General features: G+C 27.2%; 1 protein-coding gene across 5 annotated transcripts in view; it reads right to left on the minus strand.

Annotated features, from left to right (window-relative positions):
- Positions 1–18,207, minus strand: part of Atpalpha (sodium/potassium-transporting ATPase subunit alpha) — a 125,254-nt gene that overhangs the window by 16,261 nt on the left and 90,786 nt on the right. For 3 of the 5 annotated variants that reach the window (XM_065515319.1, XM_065515318.1, XM_065515320.1), the window contains 5 exons: positions 7,644–7,724; positions 4,011–4,142; positions 3,685–3,951; positions 1,841–3,622; positions 701–916 (listed from right to left, as the gene is read on the minus strand). In XM_065515319.1, coding sequence (XP_065371391.1) covers positions 701–916; positions 1,841–3,622; positions 3,685–3,951; positions 4,011–4,142; positions 7,644–7,724 — 2,478 coding nt within the window. Of the gene's footprint in view, positions 1–417; positions 513–700; positions 917–1,840; positions 3,623–3,684; positions 3,952–4,010; positions 4,143–7,643; positions 7,725–18,207 lie in introns of all 5 variants that reach the window. The other 2 variants (XM_065515322.1, XM_065515321.1) reach the window with 2 other exon arrangements.

Raw genomic sequence — 18,207 nt, forward strand, 5'->3', positions numbered from 1 at the left:
TTTTGTAGTAAAACACAACCACAAATATTTAGAGGGAGTAACACACATGTAGGTAGTTGTTGTAGTAGAGTAGAAGTATAGTAGAATAAAAGATACAATAATAATGAGTAAATATGTATGTTTCAAAAAAAAAATTGTTTTATAAATAATAAATTTAAAATTAAAATTTAATTGTTTATCAAATTGAGTTTTACAAAATTAATAAAACAAAAAAACTAAGAAATTGTTAATGTCATAATGATTACAGAGACCTACAACTAGCTTATAAATTACAGAGATTCTAGCCACTCTAGCTTATTTACTTAATGACTTAAAAATTTCTACATGCCATGTATTTTTTAGCCTTTATCCTTTTTATGTTTAGCCTTTGTACTTGGCACATTTCTGTGTAGTTGAACAAGCTTAAAATTGCTTTACCTTTCATTGACCAAATTATCTACATTGGGATTACGTGGTCTTCTCTTCATAATATCGGCTTCAGGTCCTTCATAGGCCAATGAAATAGCTGGTATCTTGTAGGCATTTGATTATTTAGTTTGCAATTTTTTTAATAAACATAATTAAGTATATTAACTTAAAACTAACTATTTAAATTATACCTAAATACATAATATCTGTTTAAAATCATACTTAGAAACAATATTGGAATAATCAAGGATAAATGAAATAATAGTAATAAAAACCAAAGTATTGAACTTACCATGTCAGTACCCAAATCAATGCAAAGAATGGTAACGGTACCCAAGGGCAATGGAATATCACACAAGATGAAAGCCAAGAAGGGTGAGATTTCAGGAATGTTAGAGGTCAAAGTGTAAGCAATAGATTTTTTCAAATTGTCGAAAATCAAACGACCCTCTTCAACACCAGTTACAATGGAAGCAAAGTTGTCATCCAACAAGATCATGTCAGCAGCCTATAACAAAAAAATCTATTCATTAATATCATGTACAAAGTAAATTAATACAAAGTAATAGTGAATCCTAATTTTTTTATATGCGAATTTCAAACTTAAACAAATTTAAGAAAATTTAAATTTTTTCGAACATATCAAATTTTTTATAAAATATTGAAAGAAGATAAATAATATGAAGTTTTATCCATGTTCAAAAATTCGAATTTACGTTCGAACATTATTTGAAACCAAAAAAAAGATTACAAATATACCAAAATCTTCTTGAATTTCTTATGTTTTCCAATGTATAAGAATTTCGAACTTGAAAATTTCAACAATATTTGAAATTTTTCTAAATTTTGTAAAAAACTTTGAAAGTAAATGGAAAATTCGAACTTTTTAAAAACTCGAAAAATATTGTTTGAAACTTGAATATTAAAGATACACAATTTTTTTAATTTCTCATGTTTTCAAGAATATTCGAATTTCCAACATAAACAATTTCAAAAATATTTCTAAAGTTTGTATAAAATATTGAAAAAAGATTAATAATATAATGTTTTTTCCATGTTCGAAAATTCGAACTTGAGTTCGAAAATTATTTGAAGTCAGAAAAATATAGTTTGAAACTTGCAGATTACAAATATAATAAAATCTTTTTGAATTTCTTATGTTTTCAACATTATTCGAATTTTGAACATAACATTTTTAAGAATATTTAAAAATTTTTCAAATTTTTGTATAAAAGTCCGAAACAGATTAACAAAATTAAGTTTTTGAATGTTAAAAAATTCGAACTTTTGTTCGAAAATTTGTTGAAGTCATTTTTAAGAATATTGAAAAATTGTTCTTATTTTTATATACATATAACAATCACTGGAGATAAACATTTTCAGATTTCATATTAGAATTTCAAACATACAACTATTTTCACATATTTCTTACCTGTTTGGAGACATCGGAACCAGCAATACCCATAGCAACACCAATATCAGCCTTCTTTAAAGCAGGCGAATCGTTGACACCATCACCGGTTACAGCCACAATAGCACCCATACGTTGGCAGCCTTCAACAATGATCAACTTCTGTTGGGGCGAGGTACGAGCGAATACAATTTCAGTGTGGTAACGCAAGATTTCATCCAATTGATCGGAGGATACGTCACGCAATTCAGCACCATGTACAACGGCAGCCTTGGCTTCGCGGGGATTGACTTCAGAGACGGGAATATTCAAACGTTGGGCGATATCTTCGACGGTTTCGTTGCCTTCGGAAATGATACCGACAGATTTGGCAATAGCCTTGGCAGTGATGGGATGATCACCAGTGACCATGATGACTTTGATACCAGCAGAACGGCACTTGGCGACGGCATCGGGTACAGCGGCACGAGGAGGATCAATCATGGACATGAGGCCAACGAAACGTAAGTTATCAATGGGGAAGTTGACGTCGTCAGTGTTGAATTTGAAGCCAGTGGGGTATTTGTCGGAGGGCAACATAAAGTCACAGAAACCCAACACACGTTCACCCAAACCTCCCAATTCCATGTAGGCGTTATTGAAAGCTTCCTTCATCTCTTCGTCCAAGACCTTTTCTTTGCCGTTGATGAAAATGGTGGCGCAACGTTCCAAGATACGCTCGGGGGCACCCTTCATGACGAGCAAGTAACGTGGATCGGAGGGATCTTCAGTTTCGTGAATTGAGACCTGATACTTATTGGTGGAGTTGAATGGAATTTCGGCAGCCTTCTTGTTGCGTTTACGAATGTTCATAACATCACCGAGAGCCAATTCCATACACTTCAACAAAGCAGCTTCTGAAGCGTCACCGCTGACTTCTTTCTTCAAAATTGGAACACCTTCTTGGCCGCCTTTGAATTCAGCACGGTTGCAGAGAGTGGCAATGCGAGAGAGCGCCTTGAATCCAGGGCTAGTTCTATCGTATTGGACACCCGACTGATCTTCTGTTGTATCGGCCTCAATGATTTGATTATCGAACCACATGTGAGCGACAGTCATACGATTCTGGGTCAGGGTACCGGTCTTATCCGAGCAAATGGTGGAGGTGGAGCCCAAAGTTTCCACAGCTTCCAAATTCTTTACCAAACAATTCTTCGAAGCCATACGCTTGGCAGTCAAAGTCAAGCACACAGTTACGGTAGCCAATAGACCTTCAGGTACGTTAGCGACAATAATACCAATCAAGAAAATAACAGCATCCAACCAATGGTAACCCAAAATGAAGGCAATAACGAAGAAGGTCACACCCAAGAATACGGCCACACCGGTAATCAAATGAATGAAATGGTGAATTTCCTTAGCGATGGGAGTTTCACCAGTATCCAAACCGGAAGCCAAACCAGCAATACGACCCATGACTGTGTGATCACCACAACTGATGACAACACCCTTGGCAGTGCCCTCGACAGCGTTGGTGGAGAAGAAAGCCAAATTCTTTGTTTCCAAGGGATTTTCATGAGTGAATTCGGCACCACGAGACTGGGGCTCAGATTCACCAGTCAACGATGAATTATCGACCTTAAAGTTACGAGCCTCTATGATGCGTATATCAGCTGGGATACGATCACCGAATTTCACTTCGACCACATCACCCAAGACCAAATCTTCGGCGCGCAGAGTGAGTTTCTCACCCTCACGAATGACAGTGGCGAATTGAGGAACCATGTTTTTGAAAGATTCCATAATTTTTGAACTTTTTGATTCCTGGAAAATTAAAACATGATTAACAATATATAAATTGGGGATTTTTGTTATGTTATACCAACCTGATAGTAAGAGAATATACCAGTCACTATAACTACAGCAGAAAGTACGATACCCAAATATAAATTATCATCTGATGGCTCTTCGCTGGTACTAGCCTGAATGGAGTAGGCAACAAAACATAAAATAGCACCAATCCACAATAACATGGCGAAACCACCAAACAAATTTTTACAGAACTTTACCCATTCGGGTGTTTGTTTGGGTGGTGTAAGAGCATTAGGACCATCACGTTCTAAATTCTCTTTAGCCTTGGCATGACTTAGACCCTGAAATTTATAAAGAAAATTATTAGAATATAGAAAGAATAAGTAGAAAGGAAACTTACATTTTCAGGATGTGTCTGAAAGCGCTGATACAGCTCTTCAGGAGTGATTTTATGATAATCGATATCTAACTCCTGTTTGAGATCATCTAAATTTTCTTTTTTTGCTGCTTTAGAAGGCATTTTGCGTTTTGACTATATAATGTGGAAATTAAAAATAGAGAAAAAGTTGGGTATAAGTAAAATTGTTAAATTATTTTGTGGTAATACAGTAGAAGAGATAGAAAGATTTTATTGATATTTTTTTTTAAAGATGTCCGTATACCGTTTTTTATTTATTTATATGTTTAAACCCAGCTACTATTTTCATGCCATTTTTAATAAACAAGTGTGATTTTTTTATTTCAATATTTGTTGTTTTAATTAAACGTGTCAATTGATAATAATTACGCGTGTTTATATAGACAGAGTTTTGGCCGAAATAAAGGTGTTAGATTTGATTTGTTATCAGTTTCAGAAAAGATCAAAGCATTAGATATTTTTTTTAAAAAAAATAGTTTTTATACCATTTCACCATAACCATTTATTTATACCATTTTTATGTTTAATAATATAATTTGTTTTTAATTACATTTTACCAAATGTATACAGCTAAATAAATCTATAATTATATAAATTTAATAACAAGTTAGTAGTTTAGTTTTTTGTGGGGAGGGGGAACTTACCCTTAATTTGATTAAGTTTTTTATAGAAAATAAAAATAATAAAAATAACAAAATGAAATGAATAAAATGAATAAAAGCAAAAATGTTTGAGTCGTGAGAAAATTCAAGTTTTTTTGTGTTGTGTTATTTCAAAATTGCAACTATTTAATTTAAATTGAAATGTGTTTTGTTTAACAGTAAACAAAAGCATACAAAAAATTGTCACGTTTGGTTTCAAATCAATCATTAGAATTGAAAATAAAAAAAACAAGTATTTTTTGTGTTATTGTTAAATTGAACACAATTTTCGTTGTGGGTTTTTTTTTAGAATTTAGGTGAATAATTCAAAAGATCAAATTGTTTATTTTTAAATACAAGTATTGTACGTCATTGATTAAAAATAAAACTCAATATTTTATCAACGAAAATGAATTTGTAGTTTTTTTTTCTCGTCTACATTTTGCAAAGATGTTGAAATTGCTTGTTTGCTTGCTTATTCGTTGTTTTATTGACAAAATTTTATGCTTAAAAGAAAATCTTGAACTATTGACGTCATACAAAAACGTACATAAATTGCTTTCGTCAATTTTTCCTTAAATAGTACAACATTTACAAAATTTATTTTAATTGCTACAAAATTGAAGATTTTAAATAATTATTTAAGGCTGGAACTAATATTTATATAGCTATTTATAGCCCACTACTAATTTGAAAACTAGAAATTTTAGAAAAAAAAATAAAATATTTTGGTTGGGAAAAATTAATGAACGATGAATTTGAAGAACTGTACTGTTAGCGTTAATGTTAAAAATTTAAATTTGTTAAAAGTTTCTCATATTTTTAGAAATTTTAGGTTTTCAAAATTCCACATTTTGAAAATTTAAGATTTTTATTGGTTTTAAAATGCATTTCAAACTGGAAAATTTTAAGTATAAATTTGAAAAACCAGTATTTTTTTAAAACTCAAATATTTTTACTAAAAACAATATAAAATATCTAAAAAATTCATTAAGAAGTTTACATTTGTATTGAATTCTAATTTTTTGTGCAAATTTAAATCAGTATTTTTATAAAATCTCAGACTTTGACCAAAAAATTTTATTTTAATATAGAAAATACAGAAGAGGTGTAAGAAGTTACAATTTTATTAAATTAACAATATTAAAATTTTTCAAAATTGCATTTAAAACATCAATGATTTATAAATTTGTACTGAAATTTGAAAAATCATTATTTTTTTTGAAAATCAGATACATATTTCCACTATAAAATAATATTTTCACAACAACAAAACTATTTGAATAATAAAAAGTTTTAAATTGTAGTGATTTCTCATTTTTTTACAAATCTTGAAAAACCAGTATTTTTTGAGAAGCTCGGGTGTTTCACAAAAACTAATGATTTAATGTAGAAACAACAGCAAATTATTAAAAACATTTCAAATTCTGTAAATTTCTTATGAATTCTGGTTTTTATTGTAAATTTTAAAAACCAGTATTTTTCGAAAATCTGAAATTTTTACCATAAAATATTATTTTAGTGCAGAAGCAACATCAATTGGCTTAAAAATACATTAAAAAGTTGAAAATTGTAATATTGATACAGAATGATGATTTTTATTAAACATTTCAAAAACCAGTATTTTTATAAATTTAAGATTTTAAATTAAAAATTTAATTTTTTATAGAATATATAGAAATATTTTATAAAATGTGAAAATTCTGTAATTTGTTGACGTGTTATGAATTTCAAAAACCAGTATTTTTGGAAGAGTTCAAAAGTTTAAAAATGTTGGGTCTTTTTAAGTAAAAAGATAATAAAACAATGTAAATAATTGTCCTAAAAATTAATTTAAAAATAGAAAATGGTAATATTTATTCTAAATTCTGATTTTTATCCAAAATTTTAAAAACCAGTATTTTGCGAAAAAAAAAGATTTTAATGGAAAAAAATTATCGATAATATAGAATATATAGAAAATGTTGAGAAAAAGTTAAAATTCTGTAAATTTTTCTAGTTTTAATGAATTTTAAAAACCAGTATTTTTTTAAAAGTTCAAAAGTTTAAAATGTTTGGGTAAAAATAATAAAACAATGTAAATTGCTTAAAAAAAATAATTTAAAAGTTGAAAATCATAACAATTGACTTTTATTGAAGATTTCAAAAACCAGTATTTTGCGAAAATCTAAGATTTTAACTTAAAAATTTTCAACTTTTTAGAAAAAGTTAAAATTCTCTAAATTTTGTTTTCAAAATTTAAAGAAAATCTTAATATTTGTACAGAATTCTGACATTTATAGAAAATTTTAAAAACCAGTATTTTTAAAAATTTGGAATTTTTACAAAAAAAAATGGAAATGTAATGTAAAATGTTGAAATTCTGTAAACTTTGTGTAGTTTTAAAGAATTTGAAAAACCAGTATTTTTTAAAATGTTTGGTAATTTAAATTAGAAAATAAAGAAAATTGTAGCAAACGTTTTTATGAAACGATTTCTGTTACAAAATCGAAATAATTGAAACCTGTATTCAAATAAAAATTTTATCTTTTCTAAATAAATTTTTCGAGTTTGAAATTTGAAAAAGTATTACAAACATTTTTGCTTTATAATGCCTGAACTTAAATATAATTTAATGAACATAACATATACATATTATTAAAAGTTTAAATTAAATCCAAAACCACAAAAGTTTATATTAAATTTAAAAATAATAAGAAACCAAAACCACATGCAAAAAAAAACCAAATCAATGTATTAAATAAAAATCAAGTGCATTACACAAAACCAAATAAAAATTTGTAGATTGCTGACATCTTAGAAAATAATAAAAAAATATATACAAATGAAAAAGAGATATAAATAAATTATAAGTATTACAATGTAAGGATGACAAAAACCCAACATAAATTTAAATGTTAAAGAGATATTGAATATTAATAATAAAAAAAAATAAATGAAATAAAAACATAAAATTTTAAATGAAAATATTTACCTTGTAATGGCCATCGGCTGTAAGATTGTCGTCATCGGTTGGTACAACCGTGGCGACACGATAAGAGTCTGCTCTCCCATGCTATTATGGTTTATGTTTTATTTTTTTTTATAAATTTTGTTATTTTTTTCAAATTTATAAATATATAGATTATAGTTTTAGATATATTTCATTTATATATATAAAATTATAGTTTATATAAACAAAAATTAAAAAAAAAAATCAAAAAATTTTAAAATAACACCATAAAGAAGATGACAAAAACGGCACAAGAACAAATACAAAATAATATTGAAGGTATTTAACAAAAAAAAAAAACATAAAGCAGCAGACAACAAGCAGCAGGCATCAATGAGACAGGCGATCAAATGTGAACCATTATTATAACAAGTCCGTAGGAACAAAAATTAAATAATAATTTCAAACAACAAAAAATATAAATGTTCAAATTGATCACATAACATAACGAGCACAACGAACGAATCAACCAATTGGCGCACAAATTGTAGGCAATTTGTTTAGTTTAGTTTTTTTTTAGGCAGTTTTTAGATTATTTTTGATTTAATGTTTTTGAAACAAATGAAAAGAAACAAAGAAAAAAAGATAAAAACAAAATGAATGTTTGCTCAAATTGAAATGCATTAAAAGTATTAATAAAATAATAAATAAATACATATTAAATGAAAAAGAAAGTAGGTAATAAAATAAATGAGAAAAATAAATAAAACTTAAAACGATCGAAATAATATTGACTATACTATAAAATTAAATAAATGTATTAGTCATACACACACCCCTAGTTAAACAGTAAACATTAACCCTTAGCAAACGCAAATAGGGGGACAAAAATCTACCCCTTGTTTCAAATATTTATTATCCTATTTTTATTCTTACAAATGTTTTTAGCTATGAATCATTCATTATATCATAAGCTATTGTAATAAATTAGTATTTTTGACCTCAAATATAAAGTTTTTTATTAAAATATTGCTTGCGTGTTCTTTATTTTTTTCTATTAAAAGGTTTTGGAAACCTTAAGGGAGTTTTTAGTAACTTGAAAATATATGTATGTATTAAGATTGTTTGTGGTAAAACCAAAAGGAGGTCAAATGGTAGCTCATGGTTACAGTAAAAAACAAATTATGAAATCAGCTTTAAAGACTGGGGGTGGTGGTAGGTGGGGTCTTTTATGACGCATGCTCAGTTTAGGTTTAAATGAAAAAGTTTAAGATTTGTATCAAAGTTTAACAAATAATGAAAATGTATAAATTCTTATGTAAGTTGTGTCTTTCCAGAGCTTTCTAAAACTCCTCCAAAACCTAGAGAGAGATGAAATTTAAATCTCAGTTCAAATCCTAACGGAGAGAAATTTTTTTTATTCTCTTTGCAATGAATAGATTTTTTCTCTCAAATGCAACTTTTAAAAACCAATATTTTAAAAATGTTGTTAAATTGAATATAAAATTTAAAAATACATTTAAAAAATGTATTACTAAACATAAAGTATATTTGGACATTTTAAAAACCAGTATTTTTTGAAAATCACAAATTTTTAGCAAAAATTATCTTACAAATAACCAGTATAAGTTAGAAATTATTATTTGTATATGAAAAATAAGGTACACAAATCATAACAAGTTAAAATTCTTATATTTTTAAACATTTTAAAAACCAGTATTTTTAACAGTTCACAAATTTATAGACAGAAATAATATATAAAAAACCTATAATTTCTTAAAAGGTGCTAAATATCCTTACAAATGTTTAAAATTATAGAAATTTTAAAAAAATTCATTCAATTTATTGAAAATTTTAAAAACCAGTATTTTTTTAAAATTGCCCGTCTTACCTTGAAATTGATATTTTATATAACAAAACAAGAAACTAGGCGATAAAATGTTATAATTCTATAAATTTTCTATATTTTTTTAGAAATTTTAAAAACCAGTATTTTTGCAAAGCAACCCCTTTTGAAGAATTTGAACCGGAAAATGTTAAAAAACTCATTTAAAAATCATGAGTAGTGAAATTCTAAAATTTTAAGAAAAATAACGGTTTTTTGAAAAACCTGTATTTTTTGAAATTTTTTCAGAAATTTCAAAAACCAGTATTTTTCAAATTTGATAAATTTTTAGGAAACTTTTTAAAATTAATATTTTTGTGCTAAAAAAATCCTCTCTGCTCTGGTTTAATACAATATCTCCCATTATAATATTATTTAAAAAAGCATTAATTTTCAAATCATGATTTCAAAACCATAATTTTTGAACTTCTATAATTGCAACATTATGAACTCATGTTTCGCACCATTTTTGTAATTTCAATTACGTGTTTGAAATTTCTAATAGAAATTTCAATAAAAAAGTATACAACTGCTTAAAATTATGGAGAGGCGTTTTAAAATTTTGTATACATATATCGCTACTAAAATAGACAAAAACACAAGATATTTGTTGAACATTGAAACCCCACAGACAGAACCAAAAAAAGAAATGATTTCAATAGATATTTTCGTTATTTTTCAATGTCATTTGTCTCCACGCTCTCATATAATTAGTACATTTGCCCCGGTTTGACTGCAATTAAATTATTTTTTTTATTTATTTTTCTATTTTATGTCAGCCAAATAAATAGAAAGTAAATACATACTTGAGACAAATAATGTCTTAAGAATTTTGAAAGATATACGACATAAAATTTGAGTGGTAAATATTTAGTATTTATTTTCATTTTGTTGGCATCTTTGTTATGGAAACTTTTTTATTGTTAAGATTTTAATTAAATTTAGAATGTTGTGGAAGTTTTAGGAAAAAAAAAGCTATTAAATTGAAATTCTATAGTTTTGAAATACATAGTTTTTTGAAAAACCCAGTATTTTCCCATAATAATTATTTTAACATTCATTAATAATTTCAAAATGAAAATGTTGAAAAAACATGTTCAGAAGAAATTTTTAGTAAAATTTCAAAATTTCACTGGTATTTTCAAAAGCCAGTATTTTTCTGAAACTCATAATTTTAACGATTTCAACTACATTTTAAGTAATTAGAAATATTGAAGATTTTACTAAAAAGTTTTTTAGAAAAATGTGTTTTTGAAAAACCGGTATTTTTCAAAATGTACTTATTTAAGAATTTGAAACAATTTTAAGCTGAAAATGTTTAAACAAAACATGTTATAAACATATTTCAAGTTAAATTAAACAATTTTAGAAATAATAATGGGTTTTGAAAAACCGGTATTTTTTTAAAATGTACTTAATATAAGGATTTTATAAGATTTGATCGAGAAATTATTGAAAAAAGCTTGTTCAAAATACATTTCTAAAGAAATTAAGTAATTTTGAAAAAAACCGGTTTTTTTTTGAAAAAACAGTATTTTCCAAAAACTATAAATTCAAAGACTTCAACACATTTCAAACAGATAATAAATCAATAAACAAGATTTTCATAAATTATTAAACGAATTAAAGTTATAAAACCAGTATTTTTTTAAGTAGCTTATTTTAAAGGTTTTAAATGATTTTGAAAAGCTTAAGTTTTCAGTTTCTTTAATTTAATTCTGTTAAAACCTTTTTATTATACGCCTTAAAACAGCTGTTACCAAGTACTTTAGGTTGCTACAAAAAACTTTAATTAAGGCTATTTTTAAATAACCTTTTCATTTCAATTTAATCTTATGTATCATTCAAATTTCCGGGAATTTATTAATTTTAAATACAATTACTTTTTCTTTTTTTTAAAAAAACAATCTCTGCCTCAATGAGGAGTATTACTCATAGAACATTGAAAAAAAGAAACAAATGTAAACAAAATTTTTATACACATTTTCAGTTAAACATTTAGAATCAAAAAAAAAATGTTATACACAAATATTTTTATTTGATTTGTTATCTAAAGCCATTCAAGGCAAACAAAAAAAAACTGTTATAGAAACATTAGAAACTAATTATAGAATGAAAGCATAAGCAAAAATATAAAATTGATTTTCTTGATTTTATTTAGCAATCAGAATAGTATAGGTAAATACATTTAAATTGAATTAAACAAATTATAATTAATAATAATATACTAAGTGATTAGCTATTTAAGCTAAAATCCCCTCAAGCTTAAAATCAATTTAAAGGCAAACAAAAAATATTATAACAAGTCATTAGAATGAACAAACAAAATAGAAATCAAAAAACTAAATAAATAATTAATTAAAGACAATTTTTTATGAATAAATTGAAGTTTAAAATCAATAATAATTAAAAAAGTAAAAAAAACAGCTTAAATATCTACACAAAAATTTAAATATGCCAGACGACAACAAACAGAAAATAAATAAAATAAATTCTAAGAAATTTATCAAATTTAAAAAAAAATCGAAATGAATAACAAAAACAAAACAAACTCTTGTACGTAATATTAAAAAAAAGCATGGGGTTGATATCTTTTTTTATATATAAAAAAAAACAAAACAAACTAAACTAAATACGTCAAAACTCAGACGACAACAAATAAAAAAAAATTAAAAAAAAAATACTGAAATGCTAATGAAAATAATCAAGTTATACAACAACAAACTCAAGAGAAAAAACAAATTGTTTTTAAACAAAATACCGATCTATACCTGAGATCGGCATTAAGAGTTTCATGTTCTCTGGATTTATATAAATTTAATGCTATTATTCTCCCTGTTCCTCTATGATCCGCTATTGATTGTAATTTTTAAATACAATGATATTCGTGTTGTTATATGATGGATTATATTGAGACCCTGGTGTCTAAAAGTGCCGACCACTGCTGTATATAAATGTGTTACAAAAATAATCTTGAAAATGCGAAACACATTTAACACATTTTGTTATTTATAATTTCTACAAAATATGGATCATTATTTGCAGATACATATGTGAAATTTTAGGGGGGGGGGGGCTGTTGTAAAAGCTGAGTAAATAAAGGGTGTTCCAAAAATTCAAGAAAATTTCATGAAATACTTATGAAAATAATCAAGTTATACAACAAACTCAAGAAAAAAATACAAATTTTTATAAAAACAAAAAAAAAATTGAAAAAAGCCTCTATCAACTGCTTTATATTACTGTTCGCCATAAAGAGAACATGGTTCCTCTATACTACAGCTCTGTATTATTGGTCGGCATAAAGAGAACATGGTTATTCGACTTTATATAAAATGTTATGCACTTGTTCTATCTGTTGTAAGCCGATTTTGATAGTGATTTTTAACTCGATTCGATAAGGTTCGGCCCCAGGTGGCTATGAGTGCCGACCACTGATCTGTATTAATGCATTATAAAAATGTTCTTGAAGATTGAAACATTTAAAAATTTATTTCTGCAAAATATAGCTGATCATCATTGCGTAGGGACTGTTTAACAAACATTAAATGAAAAACGGGTGTTCCAAGGTTCATGAAAGATTTGAATTTGGCGCCAGATGTGCAGCAAAATGTTGTCAACCAAAAATAGTTTCACAGCTGACAGTAAAAATGAAGCTTTACACAGAGAAGAAAAATAATATTAAAAAACCAATACTGAATATTTGGCGGACACTAAGCCATAAAGCTCAATTTCAAATTGATGGGGATTGATAATCGTCAAAATTATCGCATTTGAGGTTAAGAGAACTCATACATTTTGAACTGGAACCATAATTAGAGCATACTTCTTCGAAAACAAGGCTGGTCATGCAGTGAAAGTTAATAAAAAAATAAACTGCCCTATTCTGCAAGTGACAGCAATTTTGTGTAAATTTCACATACTTCTTCGAAAACAAGGCTGGTTAAGCAGTAGCTGTTATTAGTGCTCTATATCGCGACATGTTAATTAGAGTCATTTAATAAACTGCCCTATTCTGAAAGTGACAGCAAAATAACATAAACCATTGCCTGTAAGCCTATTGACCTTAAACTTTAGAATTATAAAATAAGCATAGCTTTAGTTTTTTCTATATCCCCTAAGGGGTCTCTCTTAGTGCCCCTTTAAACAATTTTCGCTTCTTTTTGCCCACTTCTATACAAAGTTTTCAAATACAAATACTAGCAATATTTGGCGCAAAACTTGTTTATTTTTTTTGAGAACTTTTTAGCTGAAATTTTGTGTTAATTTCACAAAAAAAACAACACAACACAGCTCATTTGTTTTTGTGTTGTGCTACAAAACAAATATTGAAAAATTCGTTTAAATAAAAAAAAATATAAATTTAAAAGCAAGCATATTTAAAGTCACTTACAAAGACTGTGTGCTGTTTTTTTTTAAATATTTTCATTAACCTCAAGTTTCGCCAAAAAAAAATAAAAAATTACTTAATCAGCAAAAATAATTTTTTCTTTTAATAATTTGGCTGCCAAAGTACATTTGTTTGTTTAAAACATTGAAGTTGTATCAAGTTCAAAAACCTAATAACAGACAATTATTAATAAACCTTAACAGGTTATCTTCATTGTTTAAATTTCATTTGTTTTTATTAAATACCAGTTAGAATTAATTGTTAATAAATTCAATAAAGGAAATAATTAATTAATTGTGGGGTATTTTTATTTGGCAAGTCTGGAGTATTTTGTTTTGGGAATCATTGTTAAAAAATAACAACTACGTTAATTCTTTTATATAAAAACAAATTTTAAAATTTTGGCTGAAATAATTTAGTTAATCATACATATGTGAATTGGACAGGTGATGATCGGTTCATGGATTTTATGTTTAAATATTTTTGACACGTGAAATTGTTTATAGTCTGTTGGGAGTTTCTGTGTTATTTGTTTTAATAAACAAATAGCAAAATTTTTAAATTACAGCTGACAGTTCAGGGCAGATGTAGGCACTCCTTCCGATCAGGGGCCGAACACAATTTACTATACAGATTTACTTAACACGAATTTCAGCGATTCTCGTAAAAGTTGATAGAAAAATTTTGATTCCTCCCAATATAAAACTTGTTTAGGTCCAATTTTATCACACAAGTAATTTTCTGAGAGGGACCTAGGAATAGGAATTTTGATGGCTGCATCATTGGTTCACACTTCTTTGAAATTGAGGCTGGTCAAGCAGTGAGTGTTACTGGTGCTCGATATCGCACCATAATAACATACATGAAACAATTAATTTACTGCACGCGACATTTACTGATCGTTTCGGTGATCAGATCGTGAGATTTAATTTGAATTTATTTTAATGGGGTTATTTTGAAGACAAAGGTCTTTGTCAACAAGCCCACAATAATCCATTAAAGAGAGGAAATTCAACAGGCAGCTAATATAGAATTTTGTTTAGGAAATTGGTATTTCAAATAAATTTTTCGCCTAGATCTGTGTATCGAGTGATATCAAAAACGAAAACGCTTCTCGGATTGGGGGGATTTAAATCATTAAAATTGTTTTTAATAGAAAATACTCCTGTTATTCTTTACCTTTAAAAGTTGCTAAAAATTTTATTATTATTAATTAACCTTTATTTTTTGTAAACAAATATTTTCAACAGTTTTCTATTATTTGTTTTGATGTGATATTTTCGCTTTATTTTATCTATTTTCATGAGTTCATAGACTAGACTAGTTAAAGACTATGTAAACATATAGTTAGTAAGTAGACTTTGTGTTAGCGCGTTTTCTATTTCATTAGACAAGCTATAAATAGAATAGAATATATAGAAGTGTATGTATGACAATAAACAAATTTAAATTTGTTTTCAAATCAATTGATAAGAGCGGTTATAGAAAGAAACAAATACAAATAAAAATAAAATAAATGTAAGTAAAAAAAAAATCAAATAACAATAATAATAATAGTAAAAATATAGTAGCAACAAATAGCATCACAACAAATAATTGTTGTTGATAAAACAAAATGATAATTGTTGTTGTTTTTGTTGTTGTCATTTTACACACATTTGAATATTTTCCCAAAGTGTGTAGAGAAGCAGCATCAAAAAAAAAAAATCGAAATTGAAAAGAGAAATAGAAATACATAGAAAATGGAATAGTATATAAATAAAATTTCAATTTAAATTGAAAATAAAGAAATCTACGTACATTATTATTATTATTTGTTTATACTATACTAATTATTTAACAATTTATTTGTTTAATAAAACAATCGTAGCAACAACCACAAAATCAATGTATTTATTTGAAAACTTTTAAAGCGTTCTATACAAATTGATTTGTAACGTTTTGAAAGTATTGTAGAATGATGCGTTTGGATGAAAAATAGTTTTGCAATGAAATCACATTTATAACATAATGGGGGAGAGAGAGAAAATTTAATTAATTAAGGCATAATATTTGTTACAGTTAAAAATTCGAAAACACTGTTTTCATAAAAACCGATATTTTTATTTCAATTTATTTTAATGGAATTTTTATTAAGGTTTTTTGAAAGTTTAAACGAAAAATACTGGTTTTATAAAAACGCAGTATTCTTTAGATTCGAATTCGCCGCCATTTATGCAAGAAAGTGTTGCCAACAAAAAAAAAAACAGTTTGACAGTTTAAGAGGTTTAGGAGGATCCAAAAAAAGGAAAGTTTGTTCAAGCAAAATAAAGTCCCACACAAAAAAGCCTTGTTTAAGCTTGATGGCTTTGGTAATCTTCAAAATTGTAGCATTTGGAGTTGAGAGAACCCTCAATTAATGTCAATGTTTTTATGCGGATTCATGACAGGAGGAATCACGAGACCCCACTTCCTCGAAAATGAGGCTAGTCAAGCAGTGAGTGTTCGATATTGCTACCAGATAATAGAGATCTTTCTGCCTAAATTTGATGATATTGTTGAGACGCTGACACAGTCTGTTTCAATTGCCGAACATTTCTGGTCATTTAAGCTCACATTTCGGAGATCAGAATTTGCTTAGATTGAGTGATTTAATACCTTTGAATTTCTTTGCATGGGATTATTTGAAATTAGAGGTATTTAACAACAAACAAGCTCAGAACTCTTCAAGCTTTGAGATAATTCAAGGCTGCCCCAATGAAATTAAGCTAGATTTATGGAAGAGTGCGTATGTAACAGCAAACAGCCGTGGAGTAATTTTTAAAAGATATCTATCACCCAGAGAAAAAATACAGTTTTACATGTTTACTGTAACCATTTCAAAAATTGTACATGTTTTTGTTAACAATTATATGGTCACTGTAATTATTTATATGATTGCGATAACCATAATATGATAAAATTTCGATTCACATGATTGTAACAATAATATATGTATATGATTGCAGCAAATACGTATATGTTCGTGACAACCATTTATATAATGAAGAATTTACCATATTATGTTGTTCTCGGCTCATAATCTAAGAATAACTTATGATATAATGATTCATCATGAACATGATTGCCATAAACATATATTTATTTACTACAATCACATATATGATGGCGACAATCATGTGAATCTTAACTTTATCATATTATTGTTACAACAATCATATAAATAATATTGTTAAACAACTTGTAAAAATTTTGAAATGATTACTGTAAACATGTACAACTATATTTTTTTTCTGGTTGATCACAGATCTATTTATAGTCCCAGTATTGTTTCAGCCATAGGACACAGGTCATAGTTTAGCTTCAATTAAAGATCGTTTTATAGCTTCAATCAAAGGTCCTAATCGTTTTATATAGTCATAAAAAACTTCAATCGTAGGTCCTTATATATAGTCTTGATATAGTCATAGTATAGCTTAAATCGTAGGTCCTTTTATAGCTGCACTTAAGGTGTTCATTTGGTCATAGTATAGATTCAATTGTTGGTCTTTGTATAGATTAAAGGTGTTTAAAATAGTCAAAGTAGGGCATCAACCATAGGTCTTTTGATAGTCCTAGTTAGTTTCAATCATAGGCCTTAATATATTCATAGTGTAGCTTTGGTCGTTGGTGTTTATATAGTAAAATTATAGTTTTAATTGCAGGTCTTTGTGTAGTCATACTATAGATTTAGTAGTAGTTTTTTATAGCTGGAATTTTAGGGATTTATATTGTAAAATTGCAGTTTTAATAGTAGGCCTTTATATAGTCATAATATAGCTTAAAGCGTAGCTCTTTTTATAGTCCCAGTATAACATCAATCATAGGTATTTATATAGACATAATATATCATCAATTAAATATATTTGTATAGTGATAGAATTGCTTTAGTAAAAGGTCTTTATATTATCATAGGATAGCTGCAATCGTAAGTCTTTATATTGTCAAAGCATGCCTTCAATTACAGATGTTTTCATAGTCCCAGTGTAGATTCAGTCATAGGTCTTTACATAGTCATAGTTTTGCTTCAATCGCATAGTTTCAATCTAAGGTCTTCATATAGCTCCATTGGAGGATTTAGTATAGTATCAATCGTAGGTCTTTATATAGTCCCAGTATATAGTCCAAGTATAGCTACAGCCGCAGGCTATTAAATAACTTCAATAGCAGTTATTCATACGAATAGATTTAATCCTAGTCCTTTATATAGTAGCTGTATAGCTACATTCAAATGCCACTAAATATTCAGATTGTAGTATAGCATCAGTTGTTGGTCCCAGTATAGCTACGGTCGGAGCATAGTTTCAATCGTA

Source organism: Calliphora vicina, chromosome 1 (genome assembly GCF_958450345.1).
Source record: "Calliphora vicina chromosome 1, idCalVici1.1, whole genome shotgun sequence".
In the NCBI taxonomy this organism is placed as follows: Eukaryota; Metazoa; Arthropoda; class Insecta; order Diptera; family Calliphoridae; genus Calliphora; species Calliphora vicina.